This window comes from Pituophis catenifer, unplaced genomic scaffold (assembly GCF_029215685.1).
Source record: "Pituophis catenifer annectens isolate HBS135680 unplaced genomic scaffold, rPitCat1.0.hap2 SCAF_15, whole genome shotgun sequence".
Lineage (NCBI taxonomy): Eukaryota > Metazoa > Chordata > Lepidosauria > Squamata > Colubridae > Pituophis > Pituophis catenifer.
Genome location: NW_027256895.1, coordinates 7,543,909 through 7,568,955, shown reverse-complemented (window position 1 = coordinate 7,568,955; position 25,047 = coordinate 7,543,909). Strand labels below are relative to the sequence as shown.

At 38.9% G+C, this 25,047-nt stretch overlaps 1 protein-coding gene across 1 annotated transcript; it reads left to right on the top strand.

The window, feature by feature from the left end:
* On the top strand, positions 1 to 22,830 carry LOC139324862 (vomeronasal type-2 receptor 26-like). Its single transcript, XM_070954611.1, has 12 exons — positions 1 to 197; positions 799 to 1,090; positions 2,179 to 3,042; positions 5,544 to 5,771; positions 6,272 to 6,398; positions 7,710 to 8,131; positions 14,124 to 14,236; positions 15,719 to 16,010; positions 18,342 to 19,205; positions 20,523 to 20,750; positions 21,194 to 21,320; positions 21,932 to 22,830. Exons 1-12 carry the CDS (start codon positions 1 to 3, stop codon positions 22,828 to 22,830), a joined length of 4,653 nt encoding a protein of 1,550 aa, XP_070810712.1.
* The last annotated feature ends 2,217 nt before the right edge of the window (positions 22,831 to 25,047 follow it).

Sequence of the window (25,047 nt, the reverse complement as noted above, 5' to 3'; positions counted from 1 at the left end):
ATGTTGCTCCTTCTAATGTTTCTGGTGAAGAAAATAGTGACTCTGAGTTGCCCTGCAAGTGATGCCTTCCTTGTTCCACATGAGTGGTACCAACCTGGTGACCTCGTCATTGGTGGGATGGTGTCCCACATCTTTTACAACCTTCATAAAATTAATTTTAAGGAACATCCTTGTATAACATCTTATGACATACCAAAGTAAGTTTTTTTTCCCCCTTATCTTAATCAGTTTCCCCAAAATTGCTTATGAGAGTAAAAGGTTTTCAGTATAAATGTAGGCTTTATATCTAATCTAAGTGTTTCAGTCTTTCAATTCTTTCTCGTTGTGGCAGAATAAACAATTTTCTTTACTTTATGGTAAAGTGTTCATCATATAATGTATAAAACTTTGGTGCAAAACATCTTTTGAAGAACAATTAGTTAGCTTAAGGTAACATTTCTTTTTAAAAAAATCAGTATTGTCAATCTTAACAAAACATACATACAATAAATGACTGATACATGCTGGAATTGTTCATATTCCATTTTGTGGGGGAAAAGGTTAGCAAATAAATGGGGTTCCCTGGGGAAAAAAAACACTAGTTTTATTTCTTGTAGCAGATATTTATTGCAAATCATGCAAATATTGTAGAAAAAGCAAATTTGAACTTCATTCAAATTATTCAGCATTTTAGAAGAACTATTATCTTGCTTCTTTCATTGAAGAAAGAAATGTTTGTATAGAAACATATAGAAAGGATGCCACCTTATGAGAATGGTCAACTTCCTTTTTCAAGTGGAGTATTTAAATCATTTGCAGTGTAATAACTAAGTTCTACCAGCACATCCTTGCCTTGGTCTTTGCTGTGAAGGAGATCAACGAGGACTCCCAGATCTTACCTAATGTCACTTTTGGATTCCACATCTATGACAGTTACTATAATTCAAGGATGACCTATCGCACCACTCTGGACCTACTTTTTAAGTCCCAGGAATTTGTTCCTAACTACAAATGTGATAGCCAGAAGAATCTGGTGGTTATCATTGGGGGATTGGATTTTGTCACATCATTTTATATAGCTGAAATTATCAGATTCTTCAAGATTCCACAAGTAAGTTCTGAAGGGGTTGAAAAGAAAATTCTTAATCATATTGTTGTTATGGAATAATTAATGTGCATCAACAGGTTTCTGTTAAGAGATTCTGCATGGCTTAAGGTCTACTATTTAGCATTTTTTTCTGAAATGACAATGTCAGCTACAGGTAATGAGTATCAGGGCTCTGAGTATCATAGCTGAGGAAGGATTTGAATAGCTTCTATTAGAAGCTGGTTGGACTAGAAGACCTCCAAGGTCCCTTCCAACTCTGTTATTCTATTCTAAAACAATTGATCAAGTATATAAGTTTGAACTAGTTCCAAGATATTTGTTTCTATAATCTTTAAAGAATGCTAGGGGAAAATGCTGCTTGGATATATTTTATATCTTTATCTTTATTTGATTTGTATACCGCCCTACTCCTGAAGGACTCAGGGAGGTGAACAGCCAAACAGTAAAATACATAAATACAAAATTTAAAAAACAGGATAAAATCCAATTAAACAATTTGGCCCAGACAAATTAAAACACCCCAATCATTTAAAAAACAGATTAAAATTTGCATATTAAAAAGAAAAGAGGGAAAAGATTAGGCCAGGCCTGCCTGGTGGAATAAAAAGGTCTTCAAAGCGTGGCAGAAGGTGTGCAGATCTGGGATCTTTCATATCTCCGGGGGGAGCTTGTTCCAGATAGTAGGTGCCCCCACAGAGGCCCATCAGTCAACATTGTTTGGCTGACGGCACCCGGAGGAGCCCCTCTCTATGAGACCGTACCGGCCGGTGGGAGGCTATTGGTGGTAGTAGGCGGTCCCGTAGGTAACCAGGTCTTAAGCCATGGAGCGCTCTAAAGGTGGTAATCAAAACCTTGAAGTGTACCCGGAAGACTACCGGGAGCCAGTGCAGCTTGTGCAGGAGAGGTGTTACATGGGAACACCACGTCACTCCCATTACCACCCACGCGGCCGCACTCTGCGTCAGTTGGAGCTTCCGGGTGCTCCTCAAGGGGAGCCCCATGTAGAGAGCTAGATAGGAAAATAGGAAATCTAGATAGGAAAATTACATTTTATTTAAGAACTCAACAGAATACTACTGGCCTTCTTTTAGCTGACATATGGATCATTAGCCCGAGAGAAAATTCAGACTAGTAAACTCTCTTCAGTTTATTTCATGGTTCCAAAAGAAGATGATCAGTACATTGGGATTGTCCTACTGCTTCGTCATTTCAAGTGGACATGGATTGGGATATTTGTTGTTGATAACAACAATGGAGAAAATTTCTTACAGAAAATGCAGCCCTTACTTTCACAAAACAGAATTTGCTCATCGTTCATAGAAAGGCTTGCTCAACAATTCCACATGGAAGCCTTCCATGGATTTTATCAAACAATCTCAATGACTTCCATTAATATGATGGATAGTGAAGCCAATGTGTTTCTTGTCTATGGAGAAGCCTGGACAATTATATGGATAAGATTTGTAACATTTCTGGTAGATCCTGAAAGCAAGGAAACTGTATTATTAAGAAAGGTGTGGATCATGACTGCACAGATTGATTTTGTACTATCAGGCATTCAAATCACATGGGATCTGAAGATGTATAATGGGGCTATTTCCTTCACAGTTCACTCAAGAGCAGTTGTAAATTTCAAGGAATATCTTCAGACCATAAATCCTCTTTCAGACAACAGAGATGGGTTTCGGCAGAATGTTTGGGAACAATCATTTGATTGTTCATTTTCAAAACCAGAATTACAAGGAATGGACAATGCTCAGTGCACTGGGGAGATGAAGCTGGAGGACCTTCCTGGGCCTGTCTTTGAAATGGAAATGACTGGCCAGAGCTACAGTATCTACAATGCTGTTTATGCTGTGGCTCATGCTTTGCAGGATCTACACATGTTGGGTTTCAATAGGAAGAAAACCCTGATGGGTAAAATATCTGATCTTCCAAATCTGCAACCTTGGCAGGTATTCCCTTTGCATTTGACACCCTTTTTTATTTCGATGAGCAGTTTGACATAGAATTGTCTTTTGAACCCATTGTTGAAGGTCTTAATATGTTAATTTATAATTCTGCAACTTATTTATGATAAAAAAAATGTAGACATAATGAAAAAATATTGATAGTGAGAACAACTAACTAGAGTAAAAAATTCCCATCAAAGGTCCTGGGTGCTCCATCACTGGAGATTTTTATGAACAGATTAGGCAGCCCTTTTTCTGAAATGTTGTAGGGTCTTCTCCTTGAATAGGGTGTTGTACTAAAAGATCTCCAAGGTCCTTCAAACACTGTTATATTGTGTGGTATAAAATAGATACAGAATAGATGGATACTGTTGTTATTCTGTCATTTGGTTATTCCGATATTCTGATCTTTCAGAATCTATTATAAAAATCATGGTTTAGTTGTCGGTAGGATTTCTTTAATAAATCACCATAGCTTGCACAATAGGAGATAGTTAAAATGATAATTTAGATTACTTTTCGTTGTCTTTTCCAAAAATAACCGAATCACTTTCTGTGTGGCTCGTGAACTTTTCACAAGTGACAAGCTGAGCTTTTTTGTCTTTATCAGAGATTCAGAGGATAAAATAAAAGTGGTCCTTTTTACATGGGGCATCCATACTATGAAACAAACCTATGTTTGGAATAGTCTCTGCCAGGAGTGAAATCTACTTACCTTCCCTACTGGTTCAGAAGTGCATGCTCTGCACGTTAGCGCATGCTTCGTGCACACGCTTGGACCCTCTGTGTATGCGCAAAGCCTGTGCAAAACCAGGAAGTAACAACATCCAGCTGGATGGGCGGAGCCTCACACTGCCACTGCTACCGGTTCTCTGACCCACACGCTTCTGCCACTACCGGTTCAACTGAACCAGTCCAAACCGGTAACATTTCACCCCTGGCCTCTACCTTACTGCCACCAATAGCCTCCCACCGACCAGTCCGTTCCCACAGAGAGGGTCTCCTCAGGGTGCCATCAGCCAAGTTATGTCGGCTGGCGACACCCAGGGGGAGGGCCTTCTCTGTGGGAGCCCCAACCCTGTGGACTGAACTGCCCCCGGAAATACGTAAGATCTCCGACCTCCGGGTGTTCCGCTGCGCACTGAAGACCCTGTTGTTCCGCCAGGCAGGGCTGTCAATATAATAATTTTAAATTGGGGTATTTTAATTTTTGGGGTTTTAAATCGGCCAAATCTATTTAATTATTTTAATTTTTAATTATTGTTGTGTCTTGTGTTTTTAAATTGGCTGTACACCGCCCTGAGTCCTTCGGGAGAAGGGCGGTATAGAAATAAAATTATTATTATTATTATTATTATTATTATTATTATTATTATTATTATTATTATTATTATTATTATTATTACTTTCATCTATTGAAGAAAGCTTGAGTTCTAAAATCTGGTTAAAGGAAGTTAGTCAGACCTTAGACTCTCAAATAGCTTTGCCTCAATGAGGAAAGATTAGCTATGAACTACAGAAAGTCCTTGACTTACAACAATTCACTTACTGTCCGTTTGAAGTCACAACAGCACTGAAACAAAAGTGACTAATGACCATTTTTCACCATTATGACTGCTGCAGCATCCTCATGGACATGTGATCAAAATTCAGATGCTGAGTCATATTTATGACAGTTGCAGTGTCCTGGGGTCATTTGTGATTAATGGGAAAGTCAGATTCACTTAACAACAGTGTAATGGCCCTAACAATGGCAGTGATTCACTTAACAAATATGGCAAGAAAAATTGTAAATGGGGCAAAACTCATCTAACACATTTCTCACTTTAGCAACATAAATTTTGGCTTAATTGTGATTGTAATCACAATTACCTGTATCTTAAATTAGTTGTTTAAGTAATACGCCTAAAACAAAATTGAAGAAAGCCACACAATTCCAAAAAACTATTTGTCAGGTTTCGATGCTATCTCAAAATAAATGAACTTCCAAACTGCCCATCTTTAAGGAAATTTTCTCTTTATTCGAGTTCAGCAACCGGATCCTGGCTCTTCGCGGTCAATACTGACCTTTGCCCCCCAATCCCTCCCTTTCCGATCCCCAATTCTCTGCTTCTCATTGGCTATCTTCCAAGTCACTCTCCTGATTCCTTTTCCCGTCAGTTCACAGCAATGTTTCCCCCCTCCTCATCTCCAAGGAGACCGAAACTTCAAAGGGATTTAGCAGGCAAAAGTTCAGGCTTCATCCTCCCTTTTCTATGTCAGCGCTGAGACGCTGACACTATTTTCATTCTGCTTCAGTTAATTCTTACTTTTCCTTAAAATAATATCAAACAAATAATAGAGTGGACATGTAGATTTCCATGCAATATTGATTATCAAATTTCTAAGTATAGATATTTAATAATAGGTATTGGAATGGAAAGAATGAGTGGATGAAATTTGAATATGTTGTTCTCTGCTATATTGCTTTCAATTCCCTCTCTCTTGTATTCTCTGTCAAGTAGCTCCATTCATTTCTTCAAGGCATTTCTTTTAACAATTCAGCTGGGGAGAGAGTGTTCCTGAATGGGAAAGGGGAAGCAACAGGTGGATTCGACATCACCAACCTGATCACCTTTCCAAACAGATCCTTTCAGAGAGTTAGAATTGGAAAGCTGGATCTACAAGCTCCAAAAGGGAAGGAAATAATCATTGGTGAAAAGCTGATTGTCTGGAATCCAGCTTTTAACCAGGTATTGAATTAGTGATCAGTCTGTTTAGAAATCTGTTTTCTGGTTTTGTAAAATAAACAGCGGCACATTCTTTTCCAATGTTATTGATGGTCAAGCACTCACCCATTTGATGAAATTATTTATTTATTTATTTTATTTTATTAGGCTTATATGCCGCCCTATCTCCAACGGATTCAGGGCGACTCACAACAATAAAACCACAAATTATAATACAATACAAAAGCCATGTTTGTGTACTTGGTTTGCATTTCAATTTGAAATCATGAAAGTGGCCATGTTTCCATGACTATGTCATGAGGTGCAATTATTTACTCACCATTGTCCTTCAAACAGGATCTTTTATGAAGCATTATAATTTCTATATCTTTTTTAGTTGTTGATGAAGTTGATAAATTCCATATCATTTTGGAAAGTCAAAAATAATTCATCTCCATAAAGGAGAAAGATTACAAGCTGTATTAAATACCTCACTTTTCAAAACTTTTTATGCTTATCACCAGGTTCTTCCAATTTCTCGATGCAATGACCCTTGTTTCCCTGGATCCTGGAAGAAAAGGATTGAGGGAAATCAGTTCTGCTGCTTTGACTGTGTTCCATGCCCAGAAGGGAAGATTTCAAATCAAAATGGTAGGGTAGCAATTCTACCATTTTACATTATCCTTAAGTAAGCTTTGGTACTTAAAACAAATAAGGTAATTTTCAATAATATGGAATGTCAAGATGAAAAAAAATATGCTTGATTTTCCTTTCAGATCTAGAATATTGAATAACAGTGTTGGAAGGGACCTTGGAGGTCTTCTTGTCCAACCCCCTGCTTAGGCAGGAAACCCTACACCACTTCAGACAAATGGATATCCAACATCTTCTTAAAAACTTCCAGTGTTGGAGCATTCACAACTTCTGGAGACAAGTTGTTCTACTGATTAATTGTTCTAACTGTCAGGAAATTTCTCCTTAGTTCTAAGTTGCTTCTCTCCTTGATTAGTTTCCACCCATTGCTTCTTGTCCTACCCTCAAGTGCTTTGGAGAATAGCTTGACTCCCTCTTCTTTGTGGCAGCCCCTGAGATATTGGAACACTGCTATCTTTTTTAGTTGTTGATGAAGTTGATAAATTCCATATCATTTTGGAAAGTCAAAAATAATTCATCTCCATAAAGGAGAAAGATTACAAGCTGTATTAAATACCTCACTTTTCAAAACCTTTTATGCTTAGTCCTTCTTTTCATTAAACTAGCCATGCACAGTTCCTGCAACAATTCTTCATATGTTTTAGCCTCCAGTCTCATCATCTTTGTTGCTGTTCTCTGCACTCTTTCTAGAGTCTCCACATCTTTTTTACATCATGGTGACCAAAACTGGATACAGTATTCCAAGTATGGCCTTACCAAGGCATTATAAAATGGTATCAATACTTCACGTGATCTTGATATTATCGCTGATTATGCAGCCTAGAACTGTGTTGGCTTTTTTGGCAGCTGCTGCACATTGCTGGCTCATATTTCAATGGGTGGGGAAAACCTGGAAACTTTCAGATTCGGGTTTTCCCAGATGTGCCCATACAACACCTCTAATAAATTGGAACTTTGAGGAAACTCAAGCCTTGGAGTCTCTTTTGTTGAAGTGTTACTTGGAACCCTGACAGCTAGGTTGACTCACTCCTCCTTAATGAGATCTTGAATGAGAGGAGCATTGTTGTTAAGCAACTTCGCATTAAGCAACAGCAGCCAAACACCAGGGCCTCTGAGAGTATCCAATCTAGGAACTGGGAGTGAGTTCAGGGGGCTGGAATACACAGGTTATTCTGGTAAAAAAGTCTACCAACTTTCATTATACTTAAGCGAACTTCAATATACCATTTGAGGATGCATAAAATTAGTAAGGTAATTTTCAATAATTTGGAATGCCTAGATGACAAATTTCCTTGATTTTTCTTCCAGATATGGATGACTGTTTTCAATGTTCAGAAGATCATTATCCAAATAAGGAAAAGAAAGGATGTATCCTGAAATCGGTGGTGTTTCTAACCTTTGAAGAAACCTTGGGGATTGGTTTAGCCTCAGCAGCTCTTTGTTTCTTCTTCTTGACATCTTGGGTACTTGAAACTTTTATTAAGCACAGGGATACTCCCATTGTAAGAGCCAACAACCGGTCCCTCACCTACACCCTGCTTGTCTCTCTTCAGCTCTGTTTTCTCTCCTCTTTACTCTTTCTCAGTCAGCCTAGCAAACTGACCTGCCTTCTTCGACAATCAATGTTTGGCATCACTTTCTCAGTGGCCATTTCCAGTGTTCTCGCAAAAACCATCACTGTAGTTGTTGCTTTCATGGCCACTAAACCAGGATCTCAGATGAGAAAATGGGTTGGAAACAAATTGGCTTTTTGGACTGTTCTTTCTTGCTCTCTATTCCAAGTATGGATTTGTATTCTTTGGTTGTTCACACATCCCTCATTCCCTGAGTTGGACATGCATTCAGAGCTCCAAATAATGATTTTACAATGCAATGAGGGATCAGCTTTCTTCTTCTATTGTGTCTTGGGCTACATGGGTATCTTGGCCATTGCCAGCTTTATTGTGGCTTTTCTTGCCCGTAAATTACCTGACAGCTTTAATGAAGCCAAGTTCATCACCTTCAGCATGTTGGCCTTTTGCAGTGTGTGGATCTCCTTCTTTCCAGCCTATCTGAGCACAAAAGGAAAAGCCATGGTAGCTGTGGAGGTCTTCTCCATCTTGGCTTCTGGCGCTTCATTACTGGGATGCATATTCTTGCCAAAGTGCTACGTTATTGTTTTGCGCCCTGACCTCAACCACAGAGAGCAACTCATAAAGAGGAATTAGTACCCTATATGATCTTTATTGCTAGGAAAAAAAATGCTGTTAGGACTTTTCGGGTATTGACTCAAAGCATGGCCAATATTTGATGTGCTCCTATCATGATATTTATACCTTCTAATTATAAACCACTACATTAATATAGTAAAAGTCTGAATATCATTTTGTAGACATGAATTTAACCCAGTATCATGGTTTCTGAATGCTGAACATTTCACCTTGTTGTTGTTTTTTTAAATATTATGTTAGATCCACTCTAGACCACTCATTTTTAATCTATAAATTTAGGTCCACTGTAACTGATGATCACATTTTAACAACATGGAAAACTAATGAAATGAAATGTGTTCTGGTTCTGCCTCTTCCTTACTTCTGCCCAATAACTATAATAAAGAGTGATTTTATTTGTGTAGGAGAAAACTGGTAGAGCCAGGGGGATGAATGAAAAAGGGATCAGTTTAGAGCAGTGGTGAAATCTAAAATTTGTTACTACCGGTTCTGTGGGCATGATTTGGTGTGTGTGTGGGGGTAATGTGACTGGGTGGGCATGGCCAATTTTTTTTAACTTTTAAAACCATTTTTTCTACAACCTCTTCAACAAAGAGGTTGTTAAAAAATGCTTTGAAAAGGCTCTGATGATCCCAGCTGAGTTGCCTGATAGTCAGAGGCTATTTTTCTTTAAAATGCCTCTGCCAATCAGGCAACTCAGCTTGGCTCATCAGGCATCATCTTGGATCGTCAGCTTGCATCGTCAAACTCAGCTTCATAATCAGGCAACTCAGCTTGGATCGCCAGGGGCATAAATGCCTCTGACGATCCAAGTTGAGTTGTCTGATCATCAGAGGCTTTTTTTCTTTAAAATGCCTCTGATGATCCAAGGGGAGTTGCCTGACTGGAAGAGGCTTTTTAAAAAAGCCTCTGCTGATCAGGCAACTCAGATTGGATTGTCAGAGGCATTTAAAAGAAAAAAAACCTCTGATGATTGCGCGGCTCAGCTGGGCATGGGGGGGCCAGAGATTTTTGCTACCGGTTCTCTGAACCACCCGCCTCCATCGCTACCGGATCGGGCGATCTGGTCCAAACCGGGAGCATTTCACCCCTGGTTTAGAGACCTTTCATAGCCACAAGTGCAACCCCCCATGAATGCCATTGACCATTATCTATTTCTAACCATGTGATGTCCATTTGTTGAGTGGATTTCTCTGCATAGATTTTAAGCAAAAAATAAATTTACTTGAAGCTTAATGTCTGGATTTGTTTTTTCTTGTGCCTGACATTAATCTCCACTCCCAAATTTGTTTACCGAAGAGCAATGGAAACCACCAGCATGGCGTCCGACAACCAGAAGCAGTGGCTGACCATGCAACATTGTACTGAATGTATATACAATACAACAGATGCCGCACTTGTTGCAACCAGCACCCCTGGCACCTCTGACACAACAGCAGCCCCACAGTAAAGGTAAAGGTTCCTTTCGGACATATGTGCTAGTTGTTCCCAACTCTAGGGGTCAGTGCTCATCTCCATTTCAAAGCCGAAGAGCCAGCGTTGTCCGAAGACGTCTCCGTGGTCATGTGGCTGGCATCACTCAATGCCAAAGGTGCACGGAACGCTGTTACCTTCCCACCAAAGGTGGTCCCTATTTTTCTACTTGCATTTTTATGTCCTTTCGAACGGCTAGGCTGGCAGGAGCTGGGACAAGTTACGGGACCTCACCCCGTTACTTGGCACTAGGGATTCAAACTGCTGGACTGCCGACCTTTCGAATTGACAAGCTCAGCATCTTAGTCACTGAGCCACCGTGTCCCTTCAGCCACTCAATAGTACAATCCATATTGCAGAAGAGTCATGGAAACAAGTTACCAGTTAAACACACAGATTTTCTAGATATTTTGGAGGAGGAGGAAGTAGCAGTTCTTTTCCCACAGAGAGACCACAACTGTAATATAGACTTTGTTCTTCAGGGCATTTATTTATTTATTTATTTATTTATTTATTTATTTATTTATTTATTTATTTATTTATTTAATTTTTATACCGCCCCCTCTCCCGAAGGACTCGGGGTGGTGAACAGCCAAGATTAAAAAAACATACAATATAAACATTAAAATACATTTAAAACAAAATTAAATCCCTAATGGCTTTCCCCAATTTAAAACCCCTTACCCATAAAATTCACCAATAAAAAAATTTAAGCCAGCTTGGCTTGCCGAAATAGGAACGTTTTCAGAGCCCGGTGAAAGGTTCGGAGGTCCGGGATCAGTCGTATCCCTGGGGGTAGCTCATTCCAGAGGGCGGGTGCCCCCACAGAGAAGGCTCTTCCTTGGGGGGTCACCAGTCGACATTGCCTGACTGACGGCACCCTGAGGAGACCCCCTCTGTGGGAGCGTATTGGCTGGTGGGAGGTTATCGGTGGCTGAAGGTGGTCTCGTAAATAACCGGGCCCTAAGCCATGGAGCGCTTTGAAGATGAGAACCAGTACCTTGAAGCGCACCCGGAAGACCACTGGAAGCCAATGCAGCTCGCACAGGAGAGGTGTTACATGGGAGCATCATGTCGCCCCCATAAGTACCCGCGCGGCTGCATTCTGCACCAGTTGGAGCCTCCGGGTGCTCCTCAAGGGAAGCCCTATGTAGAGAGCATTGCAGTAGTCCAGGCGGGAAGTGATGAGGGCATGAGTGACCATGCATAAGGAGTCCCGATCCAGAAAGGGGCACAAATGGCGTATCAGGTGAACCTGATAGAAAGCCCCCCTGGCCACGGCCGTCATATGCCCAATATGAGAGAGTAACTCATAATACCCAATATGAGAGAGTAACTCATGTCAATTAAGGGATGCCTCAATACTATATTACCAGGATCAAGGCACATAAAAACTCTTCAACCATGGGAGCTTTATGGGAGCAACAGATGGATGATCTCCTAGGAGTCCCACCATGTACTATATCCCCAGTTTCAATGGAAGGGAGGCATTGACCAGGAGGGCTACCCTTGAGGTGCACCCGGAGGCTCCAGCTGATCCAAAACGCGGCTGCGGGGGTTGTAACGGGAGCCCCTCATTACTCCCATATAACACCTCTCCTACACGAACTACACTGGTTACTAGTGGTTCTCCGGATCCGCTTCAAGGTGCTAGTCCTCACCTATAAGACCCTTCATGACTTAGGTCCGGTATATTTGCATAATGAGTTACCTACCGAGCTCCGTATGGCTCCTGATCTCCGCTCCTTCCGTCATGACCTGAAGACTTGGCTGTTCAAACAAATGGGCTGACTATGATTCTGGGTTTTAATATTTTATTATTTATTACTTATTTGGTTTTAAGGGGATTTTATTGTTGCATGCTTTTTAACTTGTGTTCGCCACCCTGAGTCCTTCAGGAGAAAGGCGGCATATAAATACATGAAATAAATAAATAAATAAATAAATAAATAAATAAATAAATAAATAAATAAATGTACATAGACAGAATAGTAGTACCTCCATTTTAGGATATTGATTTTAGTAGCTGGAACAGGGAAGTGTACAATAGGCCAGAACACACAGGTGTAGTTGATTACCGTATTTTTCGTACTATAAGACACACTTTCCCCCCAAAAAAAGTGGGTGGAAATGTCTGTGTATTCACTTATAGAGCGAATATTGCAGCAGGGGGGGAGTACGTCATCGTTGTTCACTGCTGCCTGTCATCACTGCTGCCTGTCACCACTGCTGCCATTCACCATCTCCGAGGAACGCTGGAGTCTTTGCTGCTGAGCAGTTAATTGGCAATTGAATTTGCCTCCTGGAATACCACTGATCAGCTGTTCTAAGCAGTGGGGATTGCTGCCGCCACCGATTGCTGCCACCATTCGCCACCACCACCAATTACCTCTGATTGCTGCCTCTGGATGACGGCAGTGAACGGTGGTGGTGAACGATGATGGTGATCAGCGGCGGCAGCGATAGGAAGTGGTGGTGATCCCTGCCACCTAGAACAGCTGATTGGTAGTATTCCAGGGGCAAATCCAATCACCAACCAGCTGCTTGGCAGCAAAGGCTCCATCATCCCTCGGCAGTGGCAGTGGCTCAGCTCAGTTGACTGGTGGTGGGTGCAATGGAGCAGAGCTCTGACGAGCCATGTGCTGGGGCTGCAATAATGTGCTGAAGCTGACCAGGCTCTTTGCTGTTTTCTGCAAAGATGCTAGCCAGATGAATACCGAATGGATTCTGGGAGGCAGAGCCACATATTTTTTTTCTTTGTTTTCTCCTCTAAAGCTAATGTGCATCTTATGGTCTGGTGCATTTTATACTGTGAGGTAGTGTAGGTAGTTAGAGAGTGCTGACTCATGTACATAAAATGTACATTATAATTGGTTACTGTAAGTATTAAGGGGGAGTTTCCCTTTTTTCCAGCCTTTTTCTTCAGTGTGTTCTGTATACTTTTTAACTTGCCTCATGATATTCGTGTATTTCAGACTATCTTGGGTTTTTCTTTCTGGATAATGACAAAGACTGCTGTAAATTTAAACGTTAAATATAAGACATATATAAAGTTTGTGTCGGTGTCTCCAATTACCTGCCACGCAATTCGTTAACAAGTTATGGGCCCATCATTGCCCTGAACTACCAATAGTAAATTTCTCTCAAGTATAAAGACAATCTGATGAGATGATGAAAGATCTTTTCTGAGCTCAAAGAAGGTTGAGGACAATTAGCTTGTGTTACAAGACAATTAATGCTATCTGTTACAAGAATTGGAAGAGGTTTTTCCTTTGGCTCTTCTTAACGAGTTTAACTATCTCTCATGGAACTTAAAAATGGAAGGAGGATTTTTGGACAGTTGTAAGCAATCCTCCAGCAGATCTTGGTGAGGAAGTGGATCCATTCATATTCTATTTTGTGAAAAAATTGTAGAAAATAAATGTGGTAGTTTCAAAAAAACACTTTCAACAATTTCAACAACTAAGCATATACTTTATTGCAAATCTCTCTTATATTACTTTCATTGGCATTTGGTCATTTAAAAAAAAAACTGTTGAGCCATAGCCATATCTCATCAAAACAAAATAATTATCTTCTACATGAATCAGCATGTTTTCTTAGCTAGGCCAAAACACCAAAGACTGCACAGAAGGGAATTATATTCAATAACAGTCAAGGTATCAGCTTGAACCACAGGAAGTTTGGCACAAGGGTAATAACAGCTCTGTCAGACACATTGCTTCAGGTTTCTACCCTCTGTTCTCTTTTGCCATAGTAGCTGTTCAAAGCTGGGTGGAATTCAGGATACAAATTTGCACTCATGTGGATCTTCAAATAGAAAATGATAGATTTTCTCATTAGGTGCATTCTCAGATCTAAACCTTGGATCAATCTTTAGATGAAGTATTGAATTAGGTGTACTTCCTGATTGGTAGGAATGAAGGCAAACCATTTTCACAATAACAAAAGCATGAAAATGTTATTTCTGATGTTTTTGGTACACAAAGTAGTTCCTCTGAGCTGCCCTGCAAGTGATGTTTTCCTTGTTCCACATGAGTGGTACCAGCCTGGTGTCTTCATCGTTGGTGGCATGGCATCTCACATGGGTTACCACTTTTTAGAAATTAAATTTAGTGAAAATCCTTCTATAAAACCTTATGATATACCAGTGTAAGTTTTCTCTATCTAATGTTACCTAGATTTTCAAAGGTGCTTCATATGACTAAAATGTTCTTTGTGCACAAATGCAGGGTTTTTAATTTAATCTATGCCTTTCTTTCTTTCAATTGTATTGTGTTATGAAAGAAGAAATAACATTCTTTACATTATTTTTGAGTCTTTCACATGAAGTGAACAAAATTTCACATTTTTTCAGATTTCAGATTCAAAAAGTCTCTATTTGAACATTTACTGAGGTAAAAATAATTTTTAGAAAGATTTGGCATTACTTCTCCTCAAAAAACATACATAGAGAGGCACGATTTTTACAGAGGGAGGATTGAGAGCTTCTTAACAAAGTGCATCACTGTTTGGTTTGGGGGCAGCAGAGTCTCAGATAGAAAGTCCATTCAGAGAGTAGTAAGGACAGCTGAGAAGTTTAGAGCAAGCACGCTTGCTGTTATTCAGGATACTGTTTATAAGCACTATGTGCTTAGTGCTCAACCGTTTTTCTCACTACGTACATGTATACATTTGAACTAGACTGTATTGTTTTTCTATGAGATATAATATATGTGAGTATATACATAATTTTGTATTTATTATTTATTTGTTTTGCCATGTTTATGTAGTGCCTATTGGAAGTGGTGACCCTTTGAGAGCTGTATGTAACAAAATTTCATTTTAATGTATGCCAGTTAGTGTACATTCAAAGTGACAATAAAGTTATTCTAACGTCTAAAGAAAATAATACAGGAAATTAGTGATTCATGCAGAATCTCTTCCTATACCATTTTCTGAAAACATCATAGAAAATAAATATAGTACTCGGAAAAAAGTCACTACTTGTATTTCTTACAGTACATATTTGTTGGAGATCATGGAAAGGCTGTGTAAAATAAATTTGAACTCTGTAAAAATTACCAATAAAGGAGAATATTTTAGTTCGGGTTGGAAATGAGGGGTCCTTGGTGCTCTCTGAGATCTGTTGTTTTCGTTCAGACATTTCATTATCCAAGCTAGATAACATCCTCAGTGCCAGGCAGTGATGATATTACCTACTTTCCATAATGAAATGTCTGCAAGAAAAACACCAAGCTCAGAGAGCACCAAGGATCCTCTGTAGAAATTATTAAGATTGTTAGAAAATTGATTATCTTTTTACTACTATCATATTTTATATAATATTTATATTATATAAATATATTATATTTATATTTTATATTTTATATTTTATATTGACAAGTTTTAAATTATGGGCCAAATTTATGTAATTATTTTAAATCTATTTTTAATTGTAATGTTATGTATAAATGTTTTCATTTTGACTGTTCACCGCCCTGAGTCCGAAAGGAGAAGGGCGGTATAGAAGTTTGATTAATAATAAATAAATAAATAAATATAAAGAAATACTTGTTATTTACATAGAAATGATGCCACATTATACAAACTGTCCACTTCCTTTCTGAACTGGGTAATTAAAATTATTTGCAGTATAGTAACCAAATTCTACCAGCATGTCCTTGCCTTGGCTTTTGCTGTGAAGGAGATCAGTGAGGACTCCCAGATCTTACCTAACGTCACTCTTGGGTTCCACATCTATGACAGTTACCTCAATGCAAGGATGACCTATCGCACCACTCTGGACCTACTTTTCAAATCCCAGGAATTTGTCCCTAACTACAAGTGTGATAGTGAGAAGAATCTCATGGCCATCATTGGGGGACTGGATTTTGTCACATCATCTCGTATTGCTGAAATTACTGGATTCTTCAGAATTCCACAAGTAAGGTGTGAAAGGGCTACAGGGAAAAATATATATATATTCTGTTCTTGATGTTCCTTTGTTTTAATTATGGATCATTAAAGATTAAGCTTAGGTTAGTATAAAGATATTCTCCCTGACTATTATTTAGCATAATTTTGAAACTTCAATGCCAAATTATCTATCAATTACCAGATCAAACAAAAGGAAAACCTTCTGCACACAAAATCCATCCCTACCTTCTATAATTTTGCAAACAACAAACTTAAAGAATCGAGATCCAACTCACTCCTAAAAGGACCTAACAATAAAACTGTAATGATGAAACTGTTAAAGCCAACCTCCTTAACACATTCTTTGGCTCAGTCTTTGTAAACAGCAACAACTCATGCCCAGGATTTCCTAATCATATCACAAATAACTACAATTGATTTTACAGAAGACAACATTGAAAAGGCACTACACAATCTAAAACCATCTGTTTCTATTGGACCTGATGGACTATGTGCATATTTCTTAAAAAAGCTTTCCACTGCCTTGGCAGAACCTCTAAGTATAATCTTTGAAAAATCTTTCAGGACCAGCTTCTTGCCCAACCTATGGTCTCTAGTCACAGTCATCCCTATCTTCAAAAAGGGAGTCTAGTTGAAAATTACAGACCAATCTCTTTATGTTGTGTCACCTGCAAAGTCATGGAATCAATCATTAACTAATCCATTACTCTACACTTGGAGACAAAGAACCTACTTTCTAACAAACAATTTGGTTTCAGGAAAAAAATTATCCTGTAATCTGCAACTCCTACGCTGCAAAAACATATGGACTACACAACTCGATCAGGGCAAAGCAATAGATGCAATTTACATAGACTACCTGATTCAGTGGTACACAACAAACTACTTCTAAAACTAAAATCTTATGGCATTTCTGGACCCCTGCATAAATGTATAGCTGCATTCCTGTCAAACAGGCAACAAGTGGTAAAAATAGGGAGCGCTCTATCAAATTATGTACATGTTAACAGCGGTGTCCCTCAAGGCAGTGTTTTAAGGCCAACACTCTTTCTACTTTACATAAACGACTTTTGCGATTATATTAAAAGCAATTGCGTTCTCTTCGCTGATGTTGTAAAACTATTCAACCCCTCCGACAATGCAGCTACCCTTCAAAAAGACCTTGACTATGTGTCAGAATGGTCAAACAAGTGGCAACTTCAAATCTCAACCAACAAATGCTCTCTTTTACACATTGGCAATAAATAAATAAATAAATAAATAAATCAGAACATAAAATACAAGCTGGATTTGTAGACATTGTAGATGACCCTCACTCTGTCAAGGACCTTGGAGTACTCATCTCTAATGATCTAAGTGCCAGAGCCCACTGTAACTACATTGCCAAAAAGACATTAAGAATTTTTAACCTAATCTTGCGTAGCTTCTTCTCTGGTAATATTGTACTCCTAACTAGAGCATACAAAACATTTGCTAGACCAATTCATGAATACAGCTCATTTGTATGGAAACCGCACTGCATATCAGACATAAATACAATCGAGAGAGTCCAGAGATATTTTATGAGAAGAGCCCTCCATTTCTCTAACCACAATAAAATACCTTATGCCACTAGGCTTCACATTTTGGTTTTAGACAATTTAGAACTACGCCGACTTCAGTCTGACCTAAGCATAGTACATAAAATTATCTGCCACAATGTCCTTCCTGTCAATGACTACTTCAACTTCAACCACATCAACACACGAGCGCACAATAGATACAAACTTAAGGTAAACCGCTCCAAACTCGATTGCAGAAAATACGACTTTAGCAACAGAGTGGTCAATGCCTGGAATGCACTACCTGACTCTATGGTTTCTTCCCCAAATCCCCAAAACTTTAATCTTAAACTGTCTACTGTGGACATCACCCCATTCTTAAGAGGTCTGTAACGGGCATGCATAAGCGCACAAAAGTGCCTACCATCCCTGTCCTAATGTCTCATCTCATGTATTCATAATCATGTTTATACTTTTATCTGTAATCTTATATATGCTGGACAAATATATATATATATATATATATATATATATATATATATATAACTACAAGAAGTGAGTATCCACACACATTCCATACTTGAGGAAAGATTTGAACATACTTTTCTCTGCTTCTATCAAAATAATTGATCAATTATATGTGTTTGAAATAATTCCAATAAATTAATTTCCATATTAATACCTAGAAGAATTTCAGGAAAACAATTCCTTCTTGGATATATTTTGTATGAAAACTAGATCAGGATAATAGCATTTGAACTTACAGCTCAAGAGAGCATTACTCTACTTTCTTGCAGCTGACATATGGCTCATTACACAAAGAGGCATTTGAGACCACTAAACTCTCTTCACTTTATTTCATGGTCCCCAAAGAAGACCATCAGTACATTGGAATTATTGAACTGCTTCATCATTTCAAGTGGACGTGGATTGGGATTTTTGCTGTTGATAACAACGATGGAGAAAATTTCTTACAGAAAATGCAGCCCTTACTTTCAGAGAACGGAATCTGCTCAGCATTCATAGAAAGGTTTGCTCAACAACTCCACTTGGAAAACTTCCCAGAAATAATTCAAAGTATCTCAATTATTGCAATGCATTGGATAAATAGCAGAGCCAATGTATTTCTTGTCTATGGAGAATCAGTGACAATTATGTGGCTGAGAGTTGTCACATTTATGACAGATCCTGAAAGCAAGGAAACTGCATTATTTAGAAGGGTATGGATCATGACTGCACAGATTGATTTCATATTATCAGGATTTCAAATCAGTTGGGATCTCCACATGTTCCATGGGGCTCTTTCCTTCACTGTTCATTCAAGAGCAGTTACAGGTTTCAAGGAATTTCTTCAGACTGTAAATCCTCTTTCAGTCTCCAGAGATGGATTTCTGCAGGATGTTTGGGAACAAGCATTTGATTGTTCATTTCCAAAACCAGAATTACAAGAAATGCATAGTAGGAAATGCACTGGGGAGATGAAGCTTGAGGATCTTCCTGGACCTGCCTTTGAAATGGAGATGACTGGCCAAAGCTACAGTATCTACAATGCTGTTTATGCTGTGGCTCACGCTTTGCAGGCTCTATATGCATTACATTTCAATAGAAAAAAAACAATGAGGTGTAAAAATCCTGACCTTCCACATCTCCAAGCTTGGCAGGTATTCCCTTTGCCTTGGACACTTCTTTTATTTCAATAAGCAGTTTGATGTAAAATTATGTTTTGATCCCATTGTGGAAATTCTTAATATTTCCTGCATGTGGAATCAAGGATGAGAAAGCAACCTAAGAAATAAGGAAGAATTTTCTGATGGGGAGAACAATGAACAATTAACTAGTGGATCAGCTTGCCATCAGAAGTTTTGGATGCTCCAACACTGGAAATTTTTTATGAAAAGAAGGACAGCCACTTATCTGAAATATCATAGTGTCTCCTCCTTCACTAAGGTGTTGAATTAGAAGACCTCCAAGTCCCTTCTGACTCTGATATACTGTTCAGTCAAAAATAGATACAGAAAAAATGGTTTCTGTTGTTATTCTAATCATTCAGAAGCTACTGTATGAATTATGGTTTATATGTCACTAGACGTTATTTAGAAAATGACCAGATTTTGTACAATAAGAGATAATCGAAATGATAATTTTGATTAATCTTCATTTTGTCTTCAAAAATAATCAATTCTCCAAGAACTTTGTACATGGTTTATGAACCTTTCATGGGGAACAAACTGAACTTTCTGTCTCCATGAAAGTGGCCCTTCTTAGATGTGGCATCCATAATATGAAACATGAAACATGTTTGCAACAATCTCTATCTTGCATCTCTCTATGGAGGAATGCTTGACACACAAATTCTAAAATTTGGTGAAAGGACATTAGTCAGATCACAGACTGTCAAAGAGCTTTCTATCAATGAGGAGACATTAGATATGATCTAGGAGGCATAATTTTTTTAAAATTTGATTTATATGCCGCCCTTCTCCGGAGACTCAGGGCGGCTTACAATGTGCTAAGCAATAGCCTTCATCCTTTTGTATATTTATACAAAGTCAGCTTATTGCCCCCACAACTGGGTCCTCAATTTACCTACCTTAGAAAGGATGGAAGGCTGAGTCAACCTTGAGACTGGCGAGATTCGAACCTGCAGTAATTGCAGGCAGCTGGTCTTAATAACAGGGTGCTTTAGACCACTGTACTACCAAGGCTCTTTAGTTAGTTGCTTAAGTATTGAATCTAAATCACAATTTAAAGAGTTACAAATTTTCAAAATCCTTTTTTTTATTCTGTTTCAGTAAATTCCTTTTATTAATATCAAATTAAAGATATAGTGTAGACATGTACATTATCATACAATATTGATTATCAAATTTCTAATATTATAGGAATGGGAAGAATGAGTGAATGAAACTTGGATATGATTTTCTCTTCTCTATTATATTGCTTTTAACCCCTTCTCTCTTTTATTCCCTTTCAAGTAGCTCCATTCATTTCTTCGAGGCATTTCTTTCAACAATTCACCTGGGGAAAGAGTGTTCCTGAATGAGAAAGGGGAAGCAACAGGTGTTTTTGACATCATCAATTTGATCACTTTTCCAAACAGATCTTTTCAGAGAGTTAGAGTTGGAGAGATGGATTTACAGGCTCCAAAAGGAAAGGAATTATTCATTGATGAAGATCTAATAGTCTGGCACCCAACTTTTAACCAGGTATCGAATTAGTGATTCCACCTTAATCCATTATGGTCCCATATTGAACATAGTTTCTTTAGAAATCTAATTTCTGTTTTTTTTTAAATAAATAATGGCATGGTCTTTCAAATGTTGTGGGTGATCAAGGATTCCTCAAATTGACAAACATGATATTACAATGTAAAAGCCAGGATTGTATATTTGGTGGGCATTTCCACTTGAAATCACAAGAGTGGCCATGTTTCCATGAGATTGTCACCAGGTGTACTGATTAAATTACCCTGATCTTTAGACAGGAGCTTTTGTACATCATTATAATTTCTACATTATTTAAAGTTTTTGATGAAGTTGTTACATTCTGTATCCTTTTGGGAAGTCAATAATCATGTTACCCCATTAAGGAGAAAATTCAGAAACTCTTTTAAAACTTCTTTTCAAAATATTTTCATGTTTATCAGCAGGCTCTTCCACTTTCTCAATGTAATGATCCTTGTTTTGCTGGATCCTGGAAGAAGGGGATTGAGGGAAATCAGTTCTGCTGCTTTGACTGTGTTCCATGCCCTGAAGGGAAGATTTCAAATCAAAATGGTAAAGTAGAAATTTTACCACATTTCATTAGACTTAAGCAAACTTTAATAGACTACATGGGTGCATAAAAATAATGTGATTTTCAATAATTTGGAAGGCCTAGATGACAAATTCCTTGATCTTTCTTCTAGATATGGATGACTGTTTACAATGTTCAGAAGTTCAATATCCAAATAAAGAAAAGAAAGGCTGTATCCTGAAACCAATTGTGTTTCTAAAATTTGAAGAACCGTTAGGAATTGGTTTAGCCTCAGCAGCTCTTGGCTTATTCTTTCTCACATCTTGGGTACTTGGAACTTTTTTTAAGTACAGGGACACTCCCATTGTCACTCCTCCTTAATAAGATCTTGAATGAGAGGAGCATTGTTGTTAAGCAACTTCACATTAAGCAACTGCAGCCGAATCCCAGGGCCTCTGAGGGTATGCAGTCTAGGAACTGGGAGTGAGTTCAGGGGGCTGGAATACACCGGTTATTCTGGTTTAAAATTCTACCAACTTTCATTATACTTAAATAAACTTCAGTATACCATTTTAGGATGCATAAAATTAGTAAGGTAATTTTCAATAATTTGGAATGCCTAAATGACAAATTTCCTTGATTTTTCTTCCAGATATGGATGACTGTTTTGAATGTCCAGAAGACCATTATCCAAATAAAGAAAAGAACGGATGTATTCTGAAATCGGTGGTGTTTCTAACCTTTGAAGAAACTTTAGGAATTGGTTTAGCTTCAGCAGCTCTTTGTTTCTTCTTCTTGACATCTTGGGTACTAGGAACTTTTATTAAGCACAAAGATACTCCCATTGTCAGAGCCAATAACCGGTTCCTCACCTTCACCCTGCTTGTCTCTCTTCAGCTCTGTTTTCTCTCCTCTTTCTTCTTCCTCAGTAAGCCTGGCAAAGTAACATGCCTTCTCCGACAATCAATGTTTGGCATCACTTTCTCAATGGCCATTTCTAGTGTACTAGCCAAAACCATCACTGTGGTTGTGGCATTCATAGCCACTAAACCAGGATCTCAGATGAGGAGATGGGTGGGGAAAAGATTGGCTTTTTGTATTGTCCTTTCTTGCTCTATCTTCCAGGTATGTGTTTGTATTCTTTGGTTGTCGACATTTCCTCCATTCCCTGAGTTGGACATGCACTCAGAGTCCCAAAAAATGATTTTCCAATGCAATGAGGGGTCAGTTTTCTTCTTCTACTGTGTCTTGGGCTACATGGGTATCTTGGCCATCGCCAGCTTTATTGTAGCTTTTCTTGCCCGTAAATTGCCTGACAGCTTTAACGAAGCCAAGCTCATCACCTTCAGCATGTTGGCCTTTTGCAGTGTGTGGATCTCCTTCTTTCCAGCCTATCTGAGCACAAAAGGCAAAGCCATGGTAGCTGTGGAGGTCTTCTCCATCTTGTCCTCTGGTGCTGCATTACTGGGATGCATATTCTTGCCAAAGTGCTACATTATTGTTTTTCAACCCAAGTTAAATCAGAGAGAGAAACTCATAAAGAAGAATTAATACATCATGTGATCTATCTGGCTCAGTGGAACTGTTGAAAAAACAAATAGAAATACTGCTTTCTACAGGAGACATACATAAAGTTTTAGAAACATAGACTTTTTTTAAAAAGAAGGATTTATGTAGAATATTTGTGACTACTAAAATTTATTTTGATTGCCCATTTCAACATAAATGTTCATGTTGCTGCATTTTCACAATTTTCTGAGATTTTTTAACCTAATCCTTTCTGCATTTTAACATTCCTATTGACCTTGACTTCGATAATCTAGGTTTCTTGGTTCCTATTGAGATATTCCACATAGTGACTTGACCAATGTTCAATTTTTGTAGATACATTTTCATGGCTTTAATGCTTTCTGTTCATAGACCACTAAATACACATAATAAAAAGCTAATTATCATTTTATGAATGTATATTTAACATGCTATTATGGAATATCAGTTTTGGATTTGCTGGGAATGTTCAAAATGAAAATTCATTGTCAGGATATAAAGAGTTAATAGCTGTAAGCTGATGAGAAGTTGTAAGCAACTGGAAGCTGATGCAATAGTATGAGGCAGCAGAGTTACTGTCACTTTAAGAAGCAGGGTGAGAAGCTGCCTATATAAAGGAAACCATAAGAGGGCTTTCGTTCTCCTCAAGCCTTCTCCTCATGCTTCTTGTGTATATCAATTGCTCTCCATGATCAGTAGCTGTAAAAGTATTTAACCACGCATAAGTCTGTAAATATTTCACTGTAGATAAAACTACTGTTATTCATATAAAATGGCTCTGTGTGCTGTGTACTGTGTTTTGCTCCTGGGTTTATCTCATATTACTCGTTACGCTGCCTAAACTCTGATATTCATTGAGTTTGTGAATCCCAGCTCCCTATGGGGCTTTCCTTGAAAAATATCCAGAAGCTCCAATTGATTCAAAATTCAGTCACACATATGATTTTGTACAGACCCAGGTGTCCACGTTTCCTGAGTGGACGTTTCCTGAGAGAGCTGCATTGGCTGCCACTTTGTTTCTGGGCAAAGGTTTTTATACCTTTAAATCCTAACATGGTTGGGTCCATGTTATATGAATGATGGCCTCATCCTGGTCACATCCACCTGACCCACCAGAGTGGGAAGGCAGCGAATGTTGACGGTCTTCTCCCCAAAGAAAGTGCATGTGGAAGGATTCAGAAGATGGGCTTATGGTGGGTCCTTCTCTTTGGAAGACCTTTGGAATATCATGCTTAGATTGAACCCCACTTTGATGTACCTGAAGACCTGGTAATGCCCTTTGAAATCCAGAGTGGATGGAGCCCATTAAGTGGCTTAGATAATTTATTGTTATCCCCAGGAGTCTCTGTGTGTGTGTGGGGGGGGTTAATGTTATTGTTTTTATTGTATATATATCAGCCCAGAAACCCTGAAAGTGAATGGGCGTGTTGTGGCCCCGCCCTCTGAACCTGTCCCATCGGAGGAAGAAAGCTCCGAGCATGAGGAAGAGGAGTCAGCCAGGCCTCCCTCTCCAGGCCCCTCCCCTCTGGCATTGTTTCAAGTGCCGGCCGAGGGAGAGGAAACAGCTGATTCAAGTCAAAGTGATAATGAAACATCATTCCTAGATGCACGCCTCCGAAGGCGTGATAAACGTTTGCAGCAGCTTGGGAGGCGTGCTAGGGATTAGAACTGAGTCACTGGACCACACCCCAGAGACTATATAATAGAGGGTAGTGGTCAAAGGATCCTTGTGACGAACAAAGCAAAACCTTGGAGTCACTAAAGCCTCGTCCGGAACTGCTGGGAGGAATATTATTTCTGTTTGGACTTTCTTGAACGTTCGTATCTTATCTGTCTGTTTGTGAAAATAAAGACCCTTGGCAGACGGTGTGTCTATCGCTGCCAAGTCGGAGATAAGACCTGGGTGCATTCCAAAGTGTTTCCTTAACCCTCGACTGGCTGTGTGGGTGTGTGTGTGGGTACGGGGACAGATCAGGGCGGCCATATAACATCTAAAACAAGCTGGGCGAAAATGATCTAAAAGATGACCCTCACTCTGTCAAGGACCTAGCAGTATTCATTTCAAAAGATCTAAGCCCCAGAGCTCACTGTAACAACATTGCTAAAAAGGCATTAAGAGTTGTCATGCTTGATTCATCCTAGAATTCAAATATACCTCCCTGCCTCCCTCCCTCCCTGCCTGCCTGCCTGCCTGCGCGCGCGCGCACACACACACACACA

What these genes read in the sequence shown, in the direction of transcription:
- LOC139324862 (XM_070954611.1), top strand. Translation starts at nt 1, where the DNA reads ATGTTGCTCCTTCTAATGTTTCTGGTGAAGAAAATAGTGACTCTGAGT. An exon ending in AAACCTTATGATATACCAGT is followed by an intron (nt 14,237 to 15,718) that starts GTAAGTTTTCTC and finishes AATTATTTGCAG; the next exon opens with TATAGTAACCAAATTCTACC. An exon ending in GAAGATTTCAAATCAAAATG is followed by an intron (nt 21,321 to 21,931) that starts GTAAAGTAGAAA and finishes TTTTTCTTCCAG; the next exon opens with ATATGGATGACTGTTTTGAA.